At 41.3% G+C, this 25,406-nt stretch overlaps 1 protein-coding gene across 1 annotated transcript in view; it reads right to left on the minus strand.

Annotated features, from left to right (window-relative positions):
• Positions 1-6,152: 6,152 nt before the first annotated feature.
• Positions 6,153-25,406, minus strand: part of ccdc3b (coiled-coil domain containing 3b) — a 29,587-nt gene continuing 10,333 nt past the window's right edge. The window contains exons 2-3 of the mRNA XM_020517955.2: positions 19,037-19,211; positions 6,153-7,658 (exon numbers count right to left, since the gene is read on the minus strand). Coding sequence (XP_020373544.1) covers positions 7,365-7,658; positions 19,037-19,211 — 469 coding nt within the window. The 3' untranslated portion in view covers positions 6,153-7,364. The remainder of the gene's footprint in view (positions 7,659-19,036; positions 19,212-25,406) is intronic.

The following is a 25,406-nucleotide window of genomic DNA, read 5'->3' on the forward strand; positions in this document are numbered from 1 at the left end:
CTGCTTGGCCTGCTGTGTTCATCCAGCTCTACACCTTGTTATCTCAGCCTTGGTTACGTGTTTGAGTCCACAGAAATCTGGTCCAGAAACACCAATTAGGATTAGCATCCCCTCCCTTCTATTTGCACAAGAAAAGGCTGCCACATAATAATTTGTAAATCTTCCAGTTCACCTTTTACATATCAACACTCTACATATGCGATGCGAGGAAGCAGAACTAGTGTTGTAATCAGCAAGATTGTTCAGAAATGTCCTGAGCACCAAGAATGATGACTGGTGTCGAGATTATATGGTCCTCAGAGGATTGATGAAATGAAAGGTCAAGCTCTGAAGTTAATTTCTTTTGTCAAGTAAATCTTTCGGTAGTTTGTGCAGCTCTTTATTGTTGTACAAACAAGAGCTGATAAAGTGGAATTTATAGGCAGAACATTTAGTAGCTCAAGCACAGTTGCAATGTTCCTAAGAGGCATACGTTTGGGTTAGAAATTCTATTATAAGTCACATTCAATAGTTAATGTATAGTGGCTGAAACTATAGCCAAGGAATGTACATAAAGACAGCTATTTTTGCTTGAAACCTTTGAATGCTGTATTACATAATGCCACTGCAAATGAATTCCACCATAACAAATAAGGAAGTGCTTGTTGTTCCACTCCAGCCTCTTGGATTTGATCCCCATTTTCATTTTTGTATTTCTTATTTTGCATCCTCCCATCACCGTGCTTTACAATGGGCATAATCTGATCGAATGACCATGTCTACTTGACCCTTTCTTGCCACTGGATATGCACTGATAATCTCTTCTCCTCCTTCCTTTTACAACAAAAACACCTTCATGATCTGTGTTTTAGAGAACATTTGTGTCAGTATTTGCCCTCGTGCTCATACGGTACACTTGCCCTCATTTATCTCTTATTTTTCATTGATTCTGCAAGTTGGAATCTTTGAAACAAGTCGTTTCATGATCAGTAAATCTGCAATCACGAGGAGGCAACAACCTTGTGGTATTATTGCTGGACTGTTAATCTAGAGACCCAGGTAATGTTCTGGGGACCCAGGTTTGAATCCTGCCACAGCAGATGGTGGACTGTGAGTTCAATAAAAATCTGGAATTAGGAGTCTAATGATGACCATGAAACCATTGCCATTTGGAAGAAAGACCCATCTGGTTCACAAATGTCCTTTAAGGAAGGTGACTGCCATCCTTATCTGGTCTGGCCTACATGTGACTCCAGACCCACAGCAATGTGGTTGACTCTTAACTGCCCTCTGGAAATTTAAGGATGGGCTATAAATGCTGGTCCAGTCAATGACACCCTTACCCCATGAATGAATAAAAGAAAAATGATGCTTATTTAGTGAATAAAGAACAAAATTATTGGGTCCCATTCTTATAAACCATCTTAACAATATCCCTAATCTGTAAGCAGAGCATTATTTACTGTTCGAAAACATAGTTCATATGTTTAAGAGTTAGGAGACATATTTTCTGATCCACAAAGATTAAACTTGGGATATTAGAACAGCAGGTAAAAATATAACACAGTGTGGAGCTGGAGGAGCACAGCAGGCCAGGCAGTATCAGACAAGCAGGAAAGTTGACATTTCAGCTCAAGACCCTTATAACTTGTTTTATCTGATTTAGAACCTTCTGTCTACATAAAGTATTGTTCTGTTCAGAAACCACACCTGGTATTGACAGATTTAGGGGTTGAGGAGGATGGAATGAACAGCTTATCCATCCAAAAGCATGTTCATGCTAAAAAGTGATTGAACTCTCAGTTCACAATATTGGAGAGTGCACACATCCTTTAGTGATGATCAAAGCGAGTGGTCAGAAAGGAAATGTCCAGACCCCAAGTAACTACTGTTACATTATTGTGACGGTTTCTCCCTCCACTTTACAATTCTGGACATTAATTGTCTTCAGGCTCAGTTACAATATCAAGTAGGCAAATTATTTTGCTAGAATCTGAGCAAATATTGACAATGAAATAACACGGAAAATAAAGAAAAGTTTATTCTTTCATTGGATGTGGGCACTGCTGTTGAGACCAGCACTTGTTGCCCTTGACCATTTCAGAAGGCAGTTCAGAGTCAACTGCATTTCTGTGTGTCTGGATTTGCATATTGTCCAGACCAGGTAAAGGTGACAGTTTTTCTTCCTGATAGGACATTAGTAAATCAGATAGGTTTTTACAATATTAGTTTCTTTGCATCATTCTTGAGACTAGCTTTCAAGTCCAGATCTCTTATTATTAGAACTTAAATTCCATTATTTGCCATGTTGGAATTTGAACCCAGGGTCTCGAGTCTGAACCTCTTGGTTATTAGTCTTATGATATTATGACTATATTACCATATTTCCCCGAAAAGGGGCAAACAAACTTGCACTTGTGTTGCATCTTACATGACCTCAGGACATCCTAAATTACTTTGTAGACAATTAAGTACTTTTGAAGTGTAGCTACTGTTGGAATGTTGGAAAATTACTCATGTCGACAAATTAAGCAGCTTATTCAAAGGTACCATCATTTTAGTGGAATAGCATTAATGTATATGGTGGTGATGACCAATTGGAATTATCTCTAGACTATTAATCTAGAAACTGAGCTAAAGTTCTGGGGACCTGGGTTCAATCCTGTTATAGCATATGGTGGAATTTGAATTCAATAAAAAAATTCTGGAATTCAGAATCTACTGATGACCATTAAACCATTGTTAATTGCTGGGGTAAAAAATAACTATATGGCTCACTAATGTCCTTCAGGGAAGGAAAACTGCCATCCTCACCTGGTCTGGCCTACACGTGACTCCAGACCACAGCAATATGGCTGACTTTCAACTTCTCTCTGAAATGGCCTAGCAAGCCATTTAGTTGTACCAATCGCTACAAAGTCTCAACAAAGAAATGAAACTGAATTGACCACCTGGCATCAACCAAGGCGCCAGAAAAGACAATGGAGCAACAGCCCTGGAGACCCTACAAAGTCCTCCTTACTGGGAGTTTGTGTCAAAATTGGGACAGCTGTCTCACAGCCTGGTCAAGCAACAGCCTGACATGGTCATACTCATGGAATCATAAGTAACAGACAATGTCCCATACACCACCATTCATGGATATGTTTCATCTCACTGGCCATTCAGATCCAGCAGAGGAGGCTGCACAGTGGTATACAATCAGGAGGGAGTTGCTGTGGACCCATGAAGTTGCATGACTTCAGGTTAAACTTGGGCAAGGAAACTTCCTGCAGATTACCATGTACTGTTTTCTCTCTCCTGATGAAACAGCACTCCTCCACATTGAGCAACACTCAGAAGAAGCACTGAGGGTGGCACAGGCACAAAATGTACTCTGGGCAGGGAATTCATTGTCCACCGCCAAGATTAGCTTGTGGGCAGTACTACTGATCAAGTTGGTCAGGTCCTAAACGACATAGCTGCTACTCTAGGTCTGTTGCAGGTGGTGAGGGAACCAGCAAGAGAGAAAAACGTACTTGACCACATCCTTATCAATCTGTTGGTACAGATGCATCTGTCCATGACAGTGTCAGTAAGAGTGACCACTGCGAAGTCCTTGCTGAGACAAAGTCCCACTTCACGTTGAGAATACCCTGCATTGTGTTGTGTGGCACTATCACTGTGCTAAATGGGACTGACTTCAAACAGATCTAGCAACTCAAGACTGTGCATCCCGAGACGCTGTGGGCCATCAACAGCAGCAAAATTATACTCCAGCAAAATCCGGAACCTCATGGCCTGGCATATCCCCCACTCAACCATTATAATCAAGCCAGGGGAATCAATCCTGGTTCAATGTATAGTGCAGAAGGGCATGCCAAGAGCAGAACCGGGAATAACTAAAACTAAGGTGTCAACCTGGTGAAGCCACCTAACAGGACCACGTACAGGCCAAACAGCATAAGCAGCAAGTGATTGAAAGAGCTCAGTGATTCTACAACCAGTGGATCAGATCTAAGCTCCGCAGTCCTGCCACATCCAGATGTGACAATTAAACACTCACTGAGGAGAAAGATCCACAAATAGCCCCACCGTCAATGATGGAAGAGCCCAGCAGTTCAGTGCAAAAGATAAGGCTAAAGTATTTGCAGCAATCTTCAGCCAGAAATGCCAAGTCCATCTCAGCCTTCTCCAGTAGTCCCCAGCATTACAATTACCAGTCTTCGGCCATATCGAGTCACTCCATGTGATATCAAGAAACGGTTGGAGGCATTGGATATTGCAAAGGCTACGGGTCCTGACAACATTCCAGCAATAGTACTGAAGACTTGTGTTCCAGAACTTGCTGCTTTCCTAGCCAAGCTGTTCCAGTACAGTTACAACACTGGCATCTATGCGACAACATGGAAAATTGCCCAGGTATGTCCTGTACTCAAAAGCCGAAACAAATCCAACCCAGCCAATTACCACCCTGTCAGTCTACTGTTGGTCACCTGTAAAGTGATGGAAGTGTCATCAGTAGTGCTATCAAGCAGCACCTGCTCAGTAATAACCTGCTCAGTGATGCCCAGTTTGGGTTCTGCCAGCTCCTGACCTCATTACAGCCATGGTTAAAAGACAGACAAAAGAGCTGAATTCCAGAAGTGAAGTTAGAGTGACAGCCCTTGACATTAAGGCCATATTTAACTGAGTGTGGTATCAAGGTGCCCGAGCAAAACTGGAATCAACAGGTATCAGGAGTCAAATTCTCCGCTGATTGGGGTCATACCTGCACATAGGAAGATGGTTGTGGTTGTTGGAGATCAGTCATCTCAGCTCCAGAACATCTCTGTAGGGGTTCCTCAGGGTAGTGTCCTAGGCCCAACCATCTTCTGCTGCTTCATCAATGACTGTCCCTCCATCATAAGGCAGAAGTGGGGGTGTTCACCGATGACTGCACAATGTTCAGCACCATTCGCAACTCTTCAGATACTGAAGCAGTCCATGTTCAAATGCAACAAAGTCTGGATAATATCCAGGCTTGGGCTGACAAGTGGCAAGAAACATTTGCGCCCCACAAATGCCAGGCAATGACCATCTCCAATAAGAAACTATCCATCCACCACCCCTTGACATTCAATGATGTTACCATCACTGAATCCCCCACTATTGACAACTTAGGGGCTATCATTGACCAGAAACTCAACTGAACTCACCACATAAACACTATGGTTACAAAAGCAGGTCAGAATCTAGGAATACTGCAGCAAATAACTCACTTCCTGACTCTCCAAAGCCTATCCATTATCTGCAAGACACAAGTCAGGAGTGTGATAGAATACTCCCCAGTCGTCTGGATGACAGCAGCCCCAACAACACTCAAAAAGCTTGACACCATCCAGGACAAAGCAGTCCACTTGATTGGCACCATATCCACAAACATCCACTACTCTACTTCTGACGCTCAATAGCAATAGTGTGTACTATCTGCAAGATGCACTGTGGAAATTCACCACAATCCTTAGACAGCACCTTTGAAACTCACAACCACTTCCATCTAGAAGGACAACGGCAGAAGATAAATGGGAACACCACCACTTGCTAGTTCCCCTTCATGCGACTCAACATCCTGACTTGGAAATATATTGCTGTTCCTTCACTGTCACTGGGTCAAAATCCTGGAATTTCCTCCTGAACAGCATTATGGGTCAATTCACTGCAGGTGGACTGCAGCAGTTCAAGAAGGCAGCTCACCACCACCTTCTCAAGGGCAACTAGGGATTGGCAATAAATGCTGGCCAGCCAGCGACACCCACATTCCATAAATGAACAAAAACAACAGCATTCAAATCACACAACCCACTCACTTCTTTTGGTTGGTTTGGATTTAATTTCATTAGTCACTTGGATTTTCCAATGAGGTCCTTCACAAGCTGACATAACACGATAAGCACCCATCAGATCAGGTGAAATGCATAAGAGGAGGCACAGACTGGTGCTTTTACTTTCCTTCTTCCCATGGTGACAGTATTCACCTTCATCATTATTTCCTTCAGATCCTCGGCATTTGAGGGATGGTAGTCCCGCCATCCTTCATATATTAGAGTGTCCAGTGTTACATCACTCCACTGTTGTTACCAATATCCTAACTTCTCTTCATTTAAGTTTTGATTTTGAATAAGAAAATAAAATCTTGAAAGTAAGAAACTAGAAAAGTTAAGAAAAGTTTTATTAATACAAGGCCCTTTGGCTTATAATCAGTAACAAATTTACATTTCAGCACAAACTGAGTTCACTTATTACATGTCAGTGACAACTCAACATAGATTGTAACTAGTCAGTATATCAATGAAAATGCAAACATAACAGAACAAAAAGCCTTTGGAAAATAATCTTATTTCTAAGGATATTTTTTGCTGTAAAGGTTCATCTGGATGTTTCTGTTTATTTCATTGTTGTTTCACTGTGATTTATGCCATTGTGTTTGTAATTAAATGAAAAGTTGGTTAACCATTTTCAAAGGGAGAGATGTGGTTGTATGATTCCCCCTTAAATTAACAGGAACTGACTCCTCTCAAATGAACTGAACAAGCCCAGAATATTCACCATGATATAACATCTCCTGCAAGTTACTGAGTAGAATCATTGTAATAAACGCCCTCTCCATGAAAGTTATAAATTCAGTGATGATTCACTGCATGAGAATTCCTCCCAAGCATTACCAAGCTCCAGGAGAAATGGCTGCAATTTAAGAATACCACCAAACCCCACTACCATAGCTGCCAAAGTTGCCAAACTCCAGGAGAAAATACATGTACTTAAGCTGTAGTACTTTCCACTTACCTATGAATCTTTAAACAAAAATAAACTCGATCAGATAAATTTGTTCTAGCTAAGCACAGAAAATTTTAAAAAAAGCATTGTAAGTACAAAGAAGAAAAGTGGTTATGACAGGAAGCAATCTACCTAATCTAGTCTAAATTAACCACAGAGTCACCCGAATACTATGTAAATGGATCGCTGGTGATGGCGATTCAAGTTAACCGGCCATGTGTGGGCATAGGGAGCAGGAACAATAAGCTTCAAATGGACTTGAATATATTGCTTGGCTTGGAATTACCATTGCCACTAAAGTATATCAGTGAAGTCTTTCATGAGCAAGAGCTTTTCTTCCAAGATTAGAGTATTCTGGCAGGCTATATTCTCACTCATAAGGTAAGATTTCAATTCACTTAAAACCCTTTAGGCAAAGTTAAAATCAGATCCATTGATTTTGATCACCCCTTCAAGTTCTACTGTGGGAAGTTACTCAAAAAATAACAAACATATAATGTGGTACTGTTTCGTGATATAATTTTCATGTGTGTCATGTTCCCACTCATAAGGGAAGCATTACATCTCTTATGTTTAGTAAGCCTGCAATGTTACAGTTTATGGCTGATTGGTTTCTTGACTGGTTTCTTTAGGGGTCGCTTGCCAGTGTCCTGTTTGACGTTCAACTTTCCTCTTTCCTTGTTCTGTTCCTTCTGTAGGATCTGCTTCATGAGTATTGCTTCTCTCTTGCTCTCTTTTTTCACCTGTCGAAGGGAGCGCTTAATCCTCTTCACCTTCTCACGCAGATGGTTGTTGGCCTTTTCAAGAGATTTCACTTTCTGGGAGAGCTTCCTCACACGATCTTCCTCCTCATAAAGGGCTTTCTGCACCGTTGAGCATAGGAGCTGAAGGAGACATTGAAGACATTTATTAGAATACAGAACATAAAGATGTTACAAAAGACACTTTTCTTCTAACGACAAGATTATTAGGATACCCAGATAAAACAATGATGGCATAGATATCTACTTAATATAAAGTCTATGAGATTCAGTACTTGATTTTAACATTGGCATTGCCCCTTTAAAATGAATGGGTTAATCTCCAATTTTAAAACATCACCAATTCAAACATTTTGGTAATCCGTAATGACCTGATGCCTTTTCCATCAAAGAGGTTTGTGATTTATGCTGCAGCCTATCACCATGTCCAAGAATCTTCAAATAAAGCTATTTGTAAACATTTGCATACTAAATTTCTGTGTGGCTAATTCAAAGCGCACATTCTCTCTCTCTCTCGGGACATATACTGCCTACTCAAGTCCAAATTTGAGCATTTTAGGAGATTGAAGAATAGAAAACTCAAAGCGCTTGCAAGGGTAATGATAGACTTAATTCAACTGAAAGCACACAGCTTCTTGAATTTAGAATATGAGTAATCTTCCTCCTGCAAGTCCAGTCAGGGCCACCTATCCTTTTAAATGCTGACTGATAGTTTACTCTTAATCCAAACAGAATGAATTCCAGGCCCATTCCATCAGGTTTCATTCACAAACATTTATCATTAACAGTGCCTGGAGTACTGCAGACTTGCATGCTTAAGATATTGGGTTCCAAGTTAACATCATTGGGTATATCATTTTACAAAGTCCTCATCACCAAGTAGATCCTGCTTACATTTCCACTTGAACAACTAATATAAACTAAACACCCATGAAAATCAACTCTTTAGAACCTGGAATGTCTGCATCAAAGCTGCTATTTCTGTGCCAAAATGGTGTAGTCACTGCCTGCATACTTGCGCTGGATGCCATTTTGAGGCAGTCAGTAATATGGGCATTAGGATATATAGACTAGGCAGGTCACACTGTGAACTGGTATATAATATTGATTTTATGGCAACACTGCCATTTAGAACCTCAGGAATCTGCCTAACACCTGCTTTGAAATATACACAACTAAGCATGTGACTAGCAGAAGCAAGGATTCTCCTCACTAACCCTATTCAAAGTGATCATTAACTATTAGGTTAGTTGCTGATTACTTTCCACTGATTGAATTTGTATAAGTGTTTGGTAGTTTGCCAAACAGTTGAAGGTTGGTGAAGTTGGCATGGAATGGTACTACATGTTGAGAATACTCCAGTTCTAACCTCAAGGATTGTGGTTAGATCTCTTGCTCTCGTTAATGTACTATATGTAGTTACCATCTCTCATTGTCTGCAACATAAGGGAGATTGAGCGGAGACAGTGCAAATGGGAACAAGCTACCCAGCTGCAAAGGGGAGAAACAGAGAGGGAGAAGAAGACCAGCTTGAACCGGGGTCTTCCAGGAGCCTCAACCTAAGCCAGAAGCAGAATGTGCACTGTACCTGTTTGATGAAGTGAATGCTCATGAAAATTGGGAAGCTGACATGCAGCTTCAGAGCAGGCAGCATGGATAGTGCTTTCTGTCATATGAAGGGGGCTGTGGACCTGAATTTCTTTGCATCAGGATCCTTCCATGCTTGAACAGGCAACATCTGTAACATCTTCAGGTTTGCTGTCCACTGCTGTATCAGGAAGGTTACTGACACTGTTTATGCCAAGACAGCTGAGTTCATTGCCTCTTCTCTTATCAAAGAGAAACAGGACGAGCTTTGTCAGGCCAGTGGGATTTCCATGGGATGCTATTAACCATGCACATATGACTTTGCAAGTGTGCATTTGAATGCAGAGATATATTACAACTGCAAGCCTCCACTCACTGCAATGTGCAATTGGTGTAGTGATCAGATGGGATATCATGCATTGGAATGTCCATAGTCATGGCAGCCGTCATGATGCACTTATTCTGCTCCAGTGTACTATTCCCTCAATAATGAAGTCACCAAAGGATAGCTGCTGGGTGAAAAGGGTTGTCCATGTGTCTTATGACTCTGCTGAGCAAGTTAACCAGATATGGCCAACATGTGTTGTGTTGACAGCCATGTGATCATGTGAAACATCATGGGATGTATTGGCAACTGTCCCGCTGTCCAAAATTAATTTTTTTTACTCGTGGGACGTGAATGTTGCTGGCGAGCCAGCATTTATTGCCCATCCCTAGCTGCCCTTTAAATGAGTGGCTTGGTGGGCCATTTCAGAGGGCAGTGGAGAGTCAACCACATTGCTGTGGCTCTGGAGTCACATGTAGGCCAGGCCAGGTGAGGATGGCAAATTTCCTTCCCTGAAGAACACTAGTGAACTAAATGTGTTTTTCTGACAATAGGCAATGGTTTCGTGCTCATCAGTAGATTCTTATTTCCAGCTTTTATTTTTTGTTGAATTCAAATTCCATCAATCAGCCACGGTGTGATTCAAACCTGGGTCCTCAGAACATTAGCTGAGTTTTGGGATTAATAGTCTAGCAATAATACCACTTGGCTATCGCCAATTCCACTATTCTTTGGGAGACCTTGAATACTGGCCAGATCTTGTGCCTTGATCCATGGAGCTGCGTTGTGCCCTGCATAACTTTACCATCGTGAGGTCGCATCCTATGGCAAGCAGCAAGAGCAGGAGAAACAACAGGAGAATGAAGAGGAAGAGCAGGAAGGATCCAAAAGACAACCAGAACATCCCCTTCTTGGCTAACCTCTTCGGGATCACTTCATGCAACAATGATTCTATGACAAATAAACCCCAATCCCCATTCTAAACCAAACCACAACAACCTTCACTGAATATCACAGCAAGCATTCCAAAACAACTTTATCAAAAAAAATCTGCAAAATACTCATAGAATCATACAGTCATACAACACGGAAATAGACCCTTTGGTACAAATCGTCCATGCCGATCAGGCATCACCACCTTCTTTCTTCTATCATCAAGCCAATTTAGTATCCAGTTGGCTTGGTCTCCCTGGATCCCATATGATCTAACCTTACTAATCAGTCTACCATGCAGGACTTTGTTGAAAGCCTTGCTAAAGTCCATGTTACACCCTGCCTTCATCTATCGTCTTGGTAACCTCTTCAGAAAACTCAATGGTATCCAGTGCTGCATCAGAGAACCTTGGAACATACACTCTGTTCTGTAGCAGCATGTTCAATTCTCTACCAAAACAGATTCTATTTCTAAAAACTGATCCAGTGCCTGATCCCCTTTAAGTAGTGCAGTCAGGCTTTAACTAATTCAGTCCAGTTTTAATTGATGCTAGCACCGCACAAGCATAGACTCTTAGTGAGTCATGTAGCCACTAAGTTGCATATTTAGAGTTAGTCTGAATTCTATTCAGCACCCTGCTTGTATGCTGCTTGCATTACTTTGAGTTGACATGTGTATCATAATTCCTCTGCCACTGTTTTCAGTGGCAATCAGATTATTCAATTTACATATAATTTTCCACGAACACTGGTTCTATTCTTCCCAAAATACCAAGTGATTTGCAACACACCCAACGCCACTCTGATGAACTTGATTCTCTCTGTTTGAATTACCGATTCAGTTCTCCACACCCACCAGCCAAATTATATCAGATGATTAACTTGTCATGTGACAACATTGATTCAGTCCTCCATGTTGAAGTGACACATCAAAATTCCCCATGTTACAATTAATGAGTTACTCCCTCTATTACAATGAAATAAGCAGTCCTCTTACGTTATAAGTTCTGGCTCAGTCCCATATGATAATGAATTGTTCTATCTTCCAATAATTAGAACAGCCGATTTAATTCTTCAATACTTGCAGATTCAATCTGATGCATTTCCAATGAATTATTCAATCGCTCCACTTTCCCCATATCAAAATATTAATTTAGTTCTTTATGGTCAGAAACAAGAAAGTTGTAGCCGCATTACTGTATGTTTTTCAAAGATTCTTGATAGTTTTGATAGGACTTTCTGAAACTGAAATTAATTTATGAGCATTTATGTGCAACTGTGCTCGGTATTTGATAAGTAGACAGTCAACGTTTTTAAGTAGGATGTGACCAATGCACGTTCAGTCAAGCAAAGATAAAATCAAAGACAAATGTTTCCTCTTAAACATGTTGATCCTTATCAAAGATGAAAACATTCTGTATGAACTGCATAGGATCCCTACGCTGCAGCCAAAAAAAACAGGATTGACATTTTCCATTTTCTTCACAGTATTTTTACATTGAGACAATTTTCACAGACTCTGGCTTTTTATGAAATTATATGTATTCTTCCTGGCTTTTGGACTGTACTGCCTACACAGGTGTGACCCTCTATTCAATGTTCTTTATCAAGATAAATTTCAGAGTTCTAGACTGGAATCTTTAGAGAACATGGGGGTTGCTAGTTTGGAATTTGCATTCTCTCTGAGTATAGATGTTTGCTGCAATCCAGACAATGACTGTAGCTGTCAATCCTACATTTTACATAAATTATGGTTTTGAGAAATGAAACAACCTTTAGTTGTGAATGCTCAATAGTTATGCTGTTTTATACTTCATAAAGAGAAGGGCAGACCCTGTGTGAAGGGCAGCAGCAGCAGAACATAAAAGCCTGTCAGAGCCAAAGTGTGATGTCACAGGAAAACAGGTATTTCTTCTGTCTCATAAATCAGGAGAGGGTAATACAGCTGCAGAATATAATCAGTAAATTACTTTTAAAGTATTTAACATCCGCATTTTTTAAATATTCTTGGGAATAAACTTGGTTCCCAGACATTCTCGTTTATTTGTAGTGCTGTTAATAAACCATAATGTTAATAAAATAAATCTTGAATCAGACTCACATTGGAAACATCACACAAACACATGAGTGCAATGGCTTGAATTTTATGACCAACTCTCACTTTGCCAAAGTACTGGTGAATTGGGGGAAATGGGTGTAAAGTTGAGTGGGACGAAGGAGGTGCTGTCACCATGGCCTTCCCATCTCTGCTGGTATTTTGTTGAGGCTCTTAAGCGGCTAATTAAAGGCCTCTTAATGGATTTTCCTGATGTCACTGGTATCTTTCCTGTCAGCAGATGGACATCGCCACCATGGAACGGTGGGGGTTAGGGTCTTCCCCATAAACCCTACTGACTTGTGGTATAGGAGCATCCCTCCTGATCAGACACCTTGTGGCACACAGAATGTCTCCTGCCACAGTATGGGCCACCTCTACTGGATGAATCCTCGCTCCCACTGTGAAAGATCCCCTTTCTGCAGCTGGGTCTTGTCTGATGATCCCTAAGCCCAGATACCCGCACTCTGGACCTCTTCGCTAGCAGCTGCTGGGGGGTCGGCTGCAGTCCCAGATGTGGTAACCACAGATGGTGGCACTGCTACAACTGAATTGCCGCAGGCCCTCGCATTGGCCAGCATATCTAGGCTGTGAGACATCCTGCATTCGAGGGGTGGAAACAGAAGAGCATTGAGTAGTAAATTCCATGGGAGGACAAGGTGGGCTCTCCCCTGACGTTGCAACCAATTGGCGAGGCCAGCACCTCCATGTGAACTGCAGGTACTGTATCTTTGCTTACGACATCTGTATATCAAATTTATTTTCAGTGTAAAGTTTTAAAACGTTTACATTTATATAATGTTTCATGATGTTCCAAAATACAGCCAATGGCACACTTTTAAAGCGCAGTCACTGTCATATGTTAGCTGAAGAGGCAGCCAATCTACACTGCAAGAACTAACAAGAAGCAATTGATAAATGACTAAATCATCTGTTTTATGTGCTTCACAGTGGCTCAGCAGTTAGCACTGCAGCCTCACAGCGCCAGGGACCCGAGTTCGATTCCACCCTTGGGCGACTGTCTGTGTGGAGTTTGCACGTTCTCCCTGTGTCTGCATGGGTTTCCTCCCACAATCCAAAGATGTGCAAGCTAGGTGGATTGGCCATGCTAAATTGCCCATACTGTTCAGGGATGTGTAGATGAGGTGGGTTATAGGGGGTGGGTCTGGGTGGGATGCTCCAAGGGTCGGTGTGGACTTGTTGCGCCGAAGAGCCTGATTCCACACTGTAGGGATTCTATGATTCTTTGTCTATGTGTGGATGAAGGCTATAACAAGGTGAGAAGCCAAGTGGCCCTGGTGTAACCTATAAAAATGGGCTGCACAGTGGCACAGTGGTTAGCACTGCTGCCTCACAGCACCAGGGACCCGGGTTCGATTCCACCTTCAGAGGACTGTCTGTGTGGAGTTTGCACATTCTCCCCATGTCTGTGTGGGTTTCTTCTGCGTGCTCCAGTTTCCTCCCACAGTCCAAAGATGTGCAAGTTAGTGGATGGCCATCCTAAATTGCCCATAGTGTCCATAGATGTGCAGGCTTGGTGGGTTAGCCATGAGAAATGCAGGGATACAAGTACAGAAGATAGGATGATCTTCAGGGGGGTGGATGTGGACTTGATGGGCTGAATGGCCTGCTTCCACACTGTAGGGATTCTTTGATTCTATGTCTTGGAGAATGGATAAATTTGGGCTCAATGTGCTGAGATAAAAATCTCCTGATCTTCTTTCAATATCATGTATATAGAATGGTTAAGGTCATGGGGAGGCCACTTGCCCTATCAAGTCCACAACAAGTCTTTCAACAAGCAATCCAACTTTACAGCCCTCCTGACATATCTGTGCCCTGTTTTTTTTTTACCTCTTTCAAGTATTTAATCAACTCTTTAGAAAGCTACTGTTACATCTATTTCTACCACCCAACTAGGCAATTCCATCCAATCTCCAATCACCAGTTTCAACCATTCAGCCATTGGAAGCAATTGCTCTTTATTTACTCTATTTACATGCCTATAATTTGAAACAGCTTTATAAAGTTGCCTCTTGGTCTTCTCTGCTGTAAAGAGGACACCAACAAAGGATTATTTTGTTCTGGTTTTGCATAATTTCCTGGCTTCTGAGCTCTGTTTCCAAAGCTTGGCAATTCTTCAGATAGATTTATAGACACTAAATGAGCAAGGAATATGGGGAGACAGCAGGAGTATGGCATTCAGATTGAGGATCAGCTATGGTCATAATGAATGGTGGAGCAGGCTCAATGGGTTGAATGGCCTACTAATGCTCTTATTTCCTATGTCCTAGGTTTTATTAACTATTTTGCAAGCTGGTCACGTCACCTGCAAATTTTTTATGCACAGACATCCTATTCTCTCTATTTTTCATTCTCTTTAAGACGGTTTAATTTAGCGTGTATCGTCTCTCCTCAACCTTCCTATCAAAAAGTGACAGCTCACACTTTCCTGTGAGGAATATCATCCATCCTAAAGGACCTAATGGTCTATTCCAGCTCCTACTTTCTATGTTCCATTCCATCATTGCATTAAATCTGCTTGAGGTCTCTTAGTTCGTTCCACACTCTTTACTGCACTTTCAAGTTTGGTATTACATACAAATTTTGTAATTGTCTCCTATATGCCAATCTCAAGTTGTCAATATATGTCAGAAACAGATTGGTTTTAGCACCAAATCCTTGGGGATATATCACTGTATGCCTGCTTACAGTCTGAAAAACTCATCTATTAACCACACCTCTATAGTTTCAGTATCTTCACCAATTTTGTATGCTACCACCATTTTATCCCATGAACCTCAATATTGCTAACAATCCTAAAATTTGGAACTGTGGGATCTTTAACATCAGGCTAAAAGGGCAGTAATGAACTTAGATCATCGAATCCCTACAGTGTGGAAACAGGCCCTTTGGCCCAACAAGTTCACTCTGCCCCTCAGAGCAACCCACCCAGACCCTCATAACCCACCTAACCTACACATCCCTGAACACTATGGGTAATTTAGCATGGCCAATCCACCTAGCCTGCACATCTTTGTACTGTGGAAGGAAACCAGGGCACCCAGAGGAAACCCACGCAGACACAGGGAGAATGTGCAAACTCCACACAGACAGTTGCCCGAGGGTGAAATTGAACCCAGGTTGCTGGCGCTGTGAGGCAGCAATGCTAACCACTGAGCCACTGTGAACATCTGAAAGATGGCACTTGTAAAGTGCCAAACTAGATGACATGGTTCAGTATCGAGTGGGACTTGAACTTACAAAATCTGACTTGTAAGCAGAGGAGAAACCATAAAACGTGCTTCCATGGACCCCCAGGGATTTGGCAGAGATTTTCGAAAGCTTTTGAAATGATTGTTGGCTTACAGGTGGTCTCTCCTGAAAAGTGGGATTTAGTAGCCCATTAGCCTATTATGTCAATCTAAAAGTATTGATTTTCTTTTTAACCCTCCTCCCTCCCCAGTTTTCAAGGATCTAGGCCACAACTACCAAGTGGGATCACACTTCTCAGGCCTTTGTGTCTTTCAGCTAGTCAGTGCTTTGATGCAAGGGAAGCAACATATTTAGGTTGACAGAAAAAAACTATTTGGGCAGGGTGGCTACTATTTGAGGACTACCTGGCATTTCCAAAGTAGCTGCCAACTTTTCCTGATAGACTTGCTATCAAATGCACCTGAAAGCCTACATAATTACATGATCTGTTTATTTATTTCCTTGAAATAAATCAAAGATCATTTTACCTACTGGGTTCATGTTCTTTGTTCCTCTGTATGGTAGGTGAGTGGTGGGTGATACCCTCAGTCACAGGCTCAATCATTTTTCAAGCTCAGAAATGAGAAATAGGAACAGGAGTGAGCCATTCAGCCCCTCAAGCCTGCATTGCCGTTCTATAAGATCATAGCTGATCTGCCTCAGGTCTCAAATCCTCTTTAAGACTAGCTCCTTATGGCTTCCCATTAACATTGAAAATGCATACTGCTATTTACAGCGCTAACAGGTAGCTCACTATGCAGAAGAGCAGGAAATCCTCTACGGCAAAAAATTCCAGAACCCCAGCTCTATGTAACTGGAGTTAATAATCCTTTTAGGTGGCACTGTAATTGGTTGCTCTGTCTGTCTTAAATTCTTCCAAGGGATATGAGTATCTCTGCCAGCGTTTGTTACTAATACCTCAATGCCCTTGAACTGACTGGCTTATTCAGCTAGGACAGGTAAGAGTCAACCTCCCAGAGTCTCATATAGGTCTGACCAAATAAGGACAGCAGATTCCCTTCTCTAAAGGATGTTTGTGAGTTGGAGGGGTTTCAAGGTCAGACTAGTTTTCAATTCCAGATTTTTAATGGGTGAATTTAAAGTTCACCAGCAATGGTGGGATTTGAACCCATTCCCAAGGAGATTAGCCCAGGCCTCTGGATTACTAACCCACTGATATTAACACCACACCACCTTGTTCTGACCACAATGTGTGGATGGGTTGAGGAAATAGCAGTGACTCCTGATTTACAAGAAAGTAGTGTTTGAGTTAAAATATTATCCTCATTGAAATATATTTAGCAGAATACTGCCAACTTTTGTCAACTGCTTGACTACCGAGATTGAGGTCCACCTGAAAATTGGAGCAGGCAAATATTCAGAGGTAATTCAGGGATTACACATTCTTTTCTCAATTTCTGTCCACTTACCTCATGTTCAAATTGAAAAACAGGACAATAAAGAACAGTTTAAAAAAAACCCAAAAAACTGTGGGTGATGGAAATCAGAAAGAATATTTTTTCTGTCCCTGGGAATATATCCTACAAATTTCTTTTGAAATATTTCTATTGCTGATGTACTCTCTCCCACATTTCCACCCTAAACCTTGACAGCAGAATAAGGTCACGAGTGATATCCCAGTCCCCTTACATGACTCTAAGTTTAAACTCAATGCATCAACTGAAATTAATAGCTAGAAATGGTGAAAGTAGAGGTCAGCTATACAGAGACAACCAGATGGAATCTAAAATAAGGCTCTTCACAAGCAAACCAATTGTTTTTTCCAAACTAAAGGCCATTCTGCACTTGAAGAACATTCTTTTGAAATTTGGTTTTAGCCCTTTGCTTTGTGAATGTATGAAAACCAGAGTTCCTGGTGCCAGATGACGGGTTTATTGAAATTCCTCAGCACTATGGAGCAGCTTCACATGATTCAGCTGCAGTCAGGGACCTTTTGTTTTGGCTGAGTTACTGAGCGGCCTGTGTTCAGCATGTCACGCACAGCATTGCAGTTTGGAGAGCCAGACACTGTGGAGATAATTATCGTTTCCCCTCTCCTCAGTGTCTTTAAAATGCGTTTTAAAATAGTGTGAGGTTTTATTAACCACTGAAGGTCATTGAACAAGTTCAAAAAAACCTGCAAGATTGGATGAGTTGCATGACTAGATTCACAAAAGATATGCATATGTTGAGCATGGTAAAGACAGCAATACGTGTATGAAAAGATTAAGGATAAAAGCACATTGGAATCTTAAGGTGTAGTAATACCGGAGGTTTGTCATCAGATTATAAGGGCATAGGTTGTATAGTACAATGACATGAGTAGATTTCCTGATGCAGTTTTTCACATTTATGATACCTCAACTTTATACCAGTTCTTTCCTCCATTTAACACAACATACTACAGTGATGTATAGCCAAGAGCTCATAATTTCCACTCCATATTTCCCAAACACCTCAAAGCTTGCAGAAAACACCGATATTTCCTCCCCAAACCACCAATTCTCAGTAATATAAATTATATGTTTCTCTTCTTCTTGGCCTCGTAAGATTCTTGCATTCAAAACAAAATTGTGTAAGGAAATAACTTGAATCATTTGGGTCATTTGCACATGCTGATTGCGTGCTTTTTATGCAAATATCAGGGCTCCATTGCTGAACTTTCTACTATTTGGTCAATTTTCACTGGTACCATTTTCACTGGTTTGCAGTTTTTTAATTTGTTAACATTGAAAGCTCGCTAATTTAGTCGCCAGCTGGTTGGCCAATTCGATTTCATACTTGTGACATTTTCAAGTTATGATATCATAAATGTGGCAAGATATAGAAGTCTGGGAAATGTGACACAGTCAAGTTGGTGACAGGGGTGATCAGGATCGCAGGGAATGGGGTATGTTGATGGTGGTGTTGGAGTCAGACCCTTTCTCCTCTTAGCTCCACAATAGGGTATGTCAAATAATGTTAGCCTTACATTTTGGATAACAGATTCCAGTGCTCATTCTAATGACAGTGTTGGGGGCGCCTGAAGAAACTGACCACAACATGCACATGGCAAGCTGAAGTTATTTGCACTGCAATTTGGAAAACAGATCTAAAGAAACATTGAGTCCTTGATTTGTGCATGTCATAGTCCTAAACAAAATTTCAGACCTTAGCTATCGACTGAATAGCCATAACAAACATGGGAGTAGCACAATTTTAGCACGGGATAAGCGGGTGCTTAATACCAGCTGCATTGGACCCTCAGCGCAATCGAATTTCTAGGCCTAGACATTGAATTATACAGATTGCTTAATAAAGCCCTACCCGATTATCCTCTTGCAGTTCCCACTCTGGCATGAAGGTATGATGATGGATGCCGCTGGTACAGTTAGAGAACTGGAACAGACTTGCAAACATACGCTTGTTCTCGGTAGTATCTGGAAAAATTGGATCCTGGAAATTTATTCCGTGTGGCACAATATTGTAATTCTCATCCAACCTGAAACAGAATTAAATTTCATAATTCTATTCATACACCATACCCTTTGCCATTTGTCAAAGTTCTGTGATGCTCCAGCAGCTGTTAGTGTTCTTACTTATGAGAGTGCTTACAAAAATTGCACAGTCACATGTTAAACTCCAGACTCCCTCCAACATGCACAAGATTTTGACTCCAAATATACCAATATATACCAGGACCACTGCCTGTTCACCATCTCTCCTCAGAATGCCCTGCAGCCACTCCAAGACCACTAAGACTTTGGCACACCAGGGAGACAACACAGAAATGTCTGTCTTTCCCTTGCTGTTGAATCCCACGCCCACATTCCCCAAAAATCTGGAAGTTAAGAGTTTACTGATGACCATGAATTCACTGTTGATGAATCTGGAAAACCCCATCTGCTTCACTAATGTCCTTCAGAGAAGGAAATCTGCCAACCTCACCTGGTCTGGCCTACATGTGACTCCAGACCCACAGCAATGCGGTTGACTTTCAGTTGCCCCCTGAAATGGCCTAACCAACCATTCAGTTCTATAAATAGGTACAAAGTCTAATTTTCTCTCTAATGGCATTGTGGATCAACCCACAGCAGGTGGACTGCAGCGGTTCAAGATGGCAGCACACCACCACCTTCTCAAGGGCAACTAGAGGTGGGCAAGAAATGCTGGCCAGCCATCCCACAAATGAACAAAAATAAAACACTATACCATTGCCATTCTTCTTCCTCCCCACTTGTGCACCAGAGCCACCATGGTATCTTGGATTTGGCTTCCCCAGCTATCCTCTCAGAGGTTGTCCCTCTGAACAGTATCCACAATGGTACCTCTTTTAGACAGGAGGGTGGGTGGCCATGAAGGACACCTGGAGTCCCTGCCTTCGTCCACTATGCCTGGTGGTCACTCATTCCCTTTCTGCCTGTTCAGTCTTGACCTGCTGTGTGATTACCTCACGGAATGTGTTAACTAAGACAATCTCAGCATTTCCAATACTCCACAGTGAGTCCAGCCACCACTCCAACTCCAAAATGCCAATAACTGCAGCTGGCCATGCTTCCTACACATGTGGTCACCAAGGTCATTGGAACTGTCCATGACTTTCCACTTAGGCAGGGGGAGCATGTCACGCTGTGACCTCCACTATGATAACTTTCTTTTAGACTAGGCTTTGTTATATATTGGTACCAACACCTTAGGTATGAAGAAAGGATGAGGACCCACAAACACAAGTAAATTGAAAAGTAGGACCTCAAAGCTACTAATCTTAGGATTACCGCCAGTGTCGCATGCAACAAGAACAAAAATAACAGGATATGCCAGATGAACACATGGCTAGAGAAATGGTGTAGGAGGGAGGGATTCTGATTCCTGGGATATTGGGACCAGTTTTGGAAGGTGTGACTGGTAAAGCAGGGTGAGTTATATCTGGGCAGGACCGGGACCAATGCCCTTGAGGGGATGTTTGCTAGTGACTCAAAATTGAGTCAATCTTGCATCAGTAAACTTCCTCCCTGTGCATCTAAACCTGTACATTAGTAGATCATTGGTAAACTACTCTGAGAATGGCTTCTTCTATTTTGGAATATTATAGCAAGGATGCCAAGACAATGAAGATTGTTGAAAAGAGATTCATTAAGATTATTGAAATAGCTATGATGAAAAATAGATAAGCAAGAGCTGTATTTATAAGAACAAAGAACAGGCTATTTGATAGATATTTATTCCTTTAAATAATACTAATTATGCTAGGGACTTTATTTCACTTCAAACACTCCCAGCAAGTTCTTGCCTTCAGTCTTTGGAGATCTTACTTTAAGTCTCAACATTATTTCCCTTACTTTATTTTTATTACCTTATTATAATGGTCCTACCTTTCTCAATTGAGTCAAAGTACACCTACTTGTTTAAAAATACACATTGTTCTAATTTACTGCAATTTGTAGACAATCCTTAACAGCCGTCCAAATAATGAACTTACAGTTTTGCAGTGATGTCCCTATTTGCTTTCTCATTCTGTTTTGAACTCAGTGCTGCTCCCTCACAGGTCCCATCACCTCCATTCTCCCAAAGTCAGTGGTATAGGCTTCGAGCATTAATCTCAATTTATATACTCTTGCTCTGCACTGCTGCCTCACAGATCCTGCTGTGTCTCCAATGCCTCAGGTAATGGTTTAGCCTCGAGCCTCAGGCATGACTTATACCCTCCCACACCACACAAGAACCCCCAAATGCCTTCATGCTGCAGCGTTCTGCTGTCCTTCTCATTTAAATAATATTCAGCTCCTTTATTCCTCTTGTCAAAGTGTATAACCTCACATTTTGCCACACCACATTTTTGACTACTCACTTGATCTCTCAATAACTCTTTGTGTTATCCTCACCACTTGCCTTTCCACCTATTTTTGTGCTATCTGCAAACTTGTCTGTAGTACATTCACTCCCCTCATCCGAGTCATTAATATATATTGCAGATAACTGTGCCCCAACATTGTTCTCTGTGGCAATCCACTAGTTACAAGTTGCAATCTGAAAAATTTTCCAGCTCTCTATATTTTATTAGCTAGGCAATCCTCTCTCCATGCTAACAGATGACTTCCAACATTATGGGCTTCTTTCCCATTGAGTAGCCCAACATCCGGTACCTTATCAGTTACATTTTGGAAATTCACATATATTAAATCCACTGGTTCTCCTTTGTCCATCCTGCTTGTTACCTCTTCAAAGATCTTAATAAATTTGACAAGCATGATTTTCCCTTCATGAAGCCATGCTGCCTCTGCTTGATTGTATCACATATTTCAATTATTATGAGATAGTAGGAACTGCTGATACTGGAGAATCTGAGATAACAATTTCTGAAGAAGGGTCCAGACCCGAAACATCAGCTTTCCTGCTCCTCTGACGCTGCTTGGCCTGCTGTGTTCATCCAGCTCTACACCTTGTTATCTTTCAATTATTATGATTTTGGTGAGCAGTTTTGTACTTCAATCTAAAGTAAATATTTTAGTTGTTTTAACTGATATATGCTCAGGTCTTATGTTAAATTTTTGGTCATTTCAGAAGAGTGCAAAGTTAGGCTAATCCTGTATGCAGACAACAAATAGGTTGTTTGCAAGTTATTCTGATTATGTAAATACAGGCTACTAAAAGATACTGGATGGAATTTTGAATGGATGATACCTGTTGAAACAATGGGTAGCAGATCACAAAACCACTGAAAGCTTCAACTGCCCTCACCAAGGCTCTTTAGCTGAATTTCTCTCATCTGTCAAAATCCACTGCTTAACCTCAAAGTTTCTGATTCATACCCTTTTTATGCTCTCGAATGATGTTAATACTGGGAAAACACATGATAAACACCACTCAAGGACTTCCAGAAATTTAGCCCTGAGAATTTAAACAGATGTATTTGGAAGTTTATCCCAAGGTTAAAACAAGGTTATTAGATTGCTGCAAAGAGATTTTTTAGCTGATGACTAATCAATGCGATTCAGAAAAGTATGATTATTGAGTCAAATGATGTGGTTTGGTGCTTTATGCCCTATCCAGCAGTTTTGCTGTGTGATTGATGGTATTAGAGCGGCATATTTTACAGGGTGGTCTCACTGTTTGATTAATGCTGTATTCTTTACCCAGAGGTCTGACTGTATGATTGATGATTTTACCAAACTAAAGCAAAGTTTGACCAAATCTGTTGAGAAGTTTGATTAAAACAGGGGGACAGCTAATTCTAAAAACTTGGCTGCCTTGTTTAAAGTAAAAAGGACTTAGTCTATACTCTAGAAATATCAAAACATAATTTATTAACAAGAGGGTTCATTCAATGCAATTTGAGTGCATTCTATAATGGCATTTTGGGGTCTGGATAATGGTAGTGTTTCTCTAAATGATTAGAAAAAGCACATTTTAGAGCATATGGCAATAATTATTCCAATTTTCAAATAATAATGCTGAGTACACCAAATAATTCTTTTCAGACTCACGTTAGACTCTCCAGAGGAAAATCATGTACAATATTACTTTGTTTACTGTGGTACTGTCATATAGGAATTGTGTGGTGAGCCTTGCAATTACCTTTTGAAGATGTAAATAATTAAGTTACTTAAATGATCTTATTAATGATTATAATTATTATTATGCCATTAACATTAATGTGACAATAACCAGCATTACTTGGTCATAAGTTCATAGAGAGGTCTTTGACTGAGTGTTTGATGTTGTAAAATGAACTGATTTAGGAGTATAATCTTACAGTGGTTGAATAATAGGCTGTTGAATCGCTCAGAGTCTCATGGTGTTGGGAAAGTTGGACTTACTGATGCTAGTCTTGTATAGCATTGTTATATCATCCTGGCATGGAGATAACCCTTTGATAAATGTTAGAACAGTAAAGGCTGCAAATAGCAGCAATAAGCAGGTTTAGACATTCAGCTAGTCATGAATAGACAGGTCAACCTGGCATAGTAGCATTAATCTGTTATCCTGTGCCACTGGGCTGATGTTGCTTTGCTAGAATATATAACTGTGAAGCAGTTGTCTGTAATAAGCTAGACCTGTGGCTGCTACTGCCTTGAGAAGAAGGAAGGGCATGTGGAAAGTAAAACTCAGAAGGTCTGCAGAACCAAGAGAGATGCGGACAGACAGGTAGATAGAAGGTGAAATGCGAGCTCCTAAAACCCCTGGGTACCAATGACCTTCTGGATTCTTCCCCTCCCCTCCCCTCTTCCGCTTTTCCCTTGACTCTATCTCTTCTTCTAATCCCACCCCTTGCTAGGTATTCATCATAATCTTTGACCATCCACTTTTCTGATCTGGGCAGATTGATCTAGTCTCAATAAAGGACTTAATTTTATCTCTTTATGCCCCCACCTCAATGAATTTCAGACATGACATGACCCTTATTCACTCCTTGGGATGTGGATGTTGCTGACTGGCCAGCATTTATTGCCTATCCCTAGCTGCCCTCGAGAAAGTGGTGGTGAGCTGCCATCTTGAACCACTGTAGTCCGTGTGCTATAGGCAGACCCACAATGCCCTTAAGATGGGAATTCCAGGAATTTGACCCAGAAAAAGTGAAGGAACAGCCATATATTTCCAAAAACAGGATGGTGAGTGGCTTAGTGGGTAGCTTGCAGGTGGTAGTGTTCCCATATATCTGTTGCCCTTGTCCTTCTAGATTGAAGTAGTTGTTGGTTTGGAAAGATCTTTGTCAAAGGATCTTTCATGAATTTCTGCAGTGTATCTAATAGATAGTACATACTGCTACCACTGAGTGTCAGTGATGGAGGGAGTAGATTCTTGTGATGTGGCGCCAATCAAGCGTAGTTTACAAAACTGTCAATGACCTCATCTCCTCTGGTGACATCCCCCCCCATCCACAATTTCTCACCTCATAGACTCCCAACACAACACAGCCTGCTTCCACCTTCTCCCTAAAATCCACCAACAGGACTACCTGCAGTTTCAGCCTATTCATGATCAACTGAACTTATTTATTCTTATCTTGACTCGAAATTTTTTCTCTTTGTTCAGTCTCTTCCCACTTACATTTATGACTTTTCTGACATTTTACGTTGATTTCACAATTTCCCCTGACAATTCACCATGGATGTGCAATCTCTCTACACATCTGTCCCCATCAGGATAGTCTGAAGCCTCTCTGCTACTTCCTTGAAACAGGCCTGCACAGTTTTCATCCATCATCACCCTCCTTCACCTGGCTGATCTTGTTCTCACTGTGAACAACTTTTCCTTTAACTTGTTTCACATCCTCCTGTCAAACATGTGGCAATTGGTGCCTGCCTGATCCCAGATATGATTGTCTGTTTGTGGAGTATGTGGAGCATTCCTTGTTCCAGCAGTATTAAAGACCCCAACCATAACTTCTCCAACACAGTGCTGATATCACTGGTGCTGCTTTCTGCTCTGCAGAATTGAAAGAGTTCATCAGTTTTGATGCAATTTCCATTCTCTTATGTTCACTTGGTCCATCTCTGACTCTTCATTTCCATTTCTCGATTTCACTGTTTCCATTTCTGGGAAAAGGCTGTCCACCAATATCCACCACAAACTCACTGATTCTCACAGAGCTACCTCAACTACACTTCCTCACACCCTGCTTCCTGCAAGGATTCCATTCCATTTCCCTACTTTCTACATCTCTGCCACGTATGTTCCAGTGATGCCACCTTCTACC

Source organism: Rhincodon typus, chromosome 16 (genome assembly GCF_021869965.1).
Source record: "Rhincodon typus isolate 14 chromosome 16, sRhiTyp1.1, whole genome shotgun sequence".
Classification (NCBI taxonomy): domain Eukaryota; kingdom Metazoa; phylum Chordata; class Chondrichthyes; order Orectolobiformes; family Rhincodontidae; genus Rhincodon; species Rhincodon typus.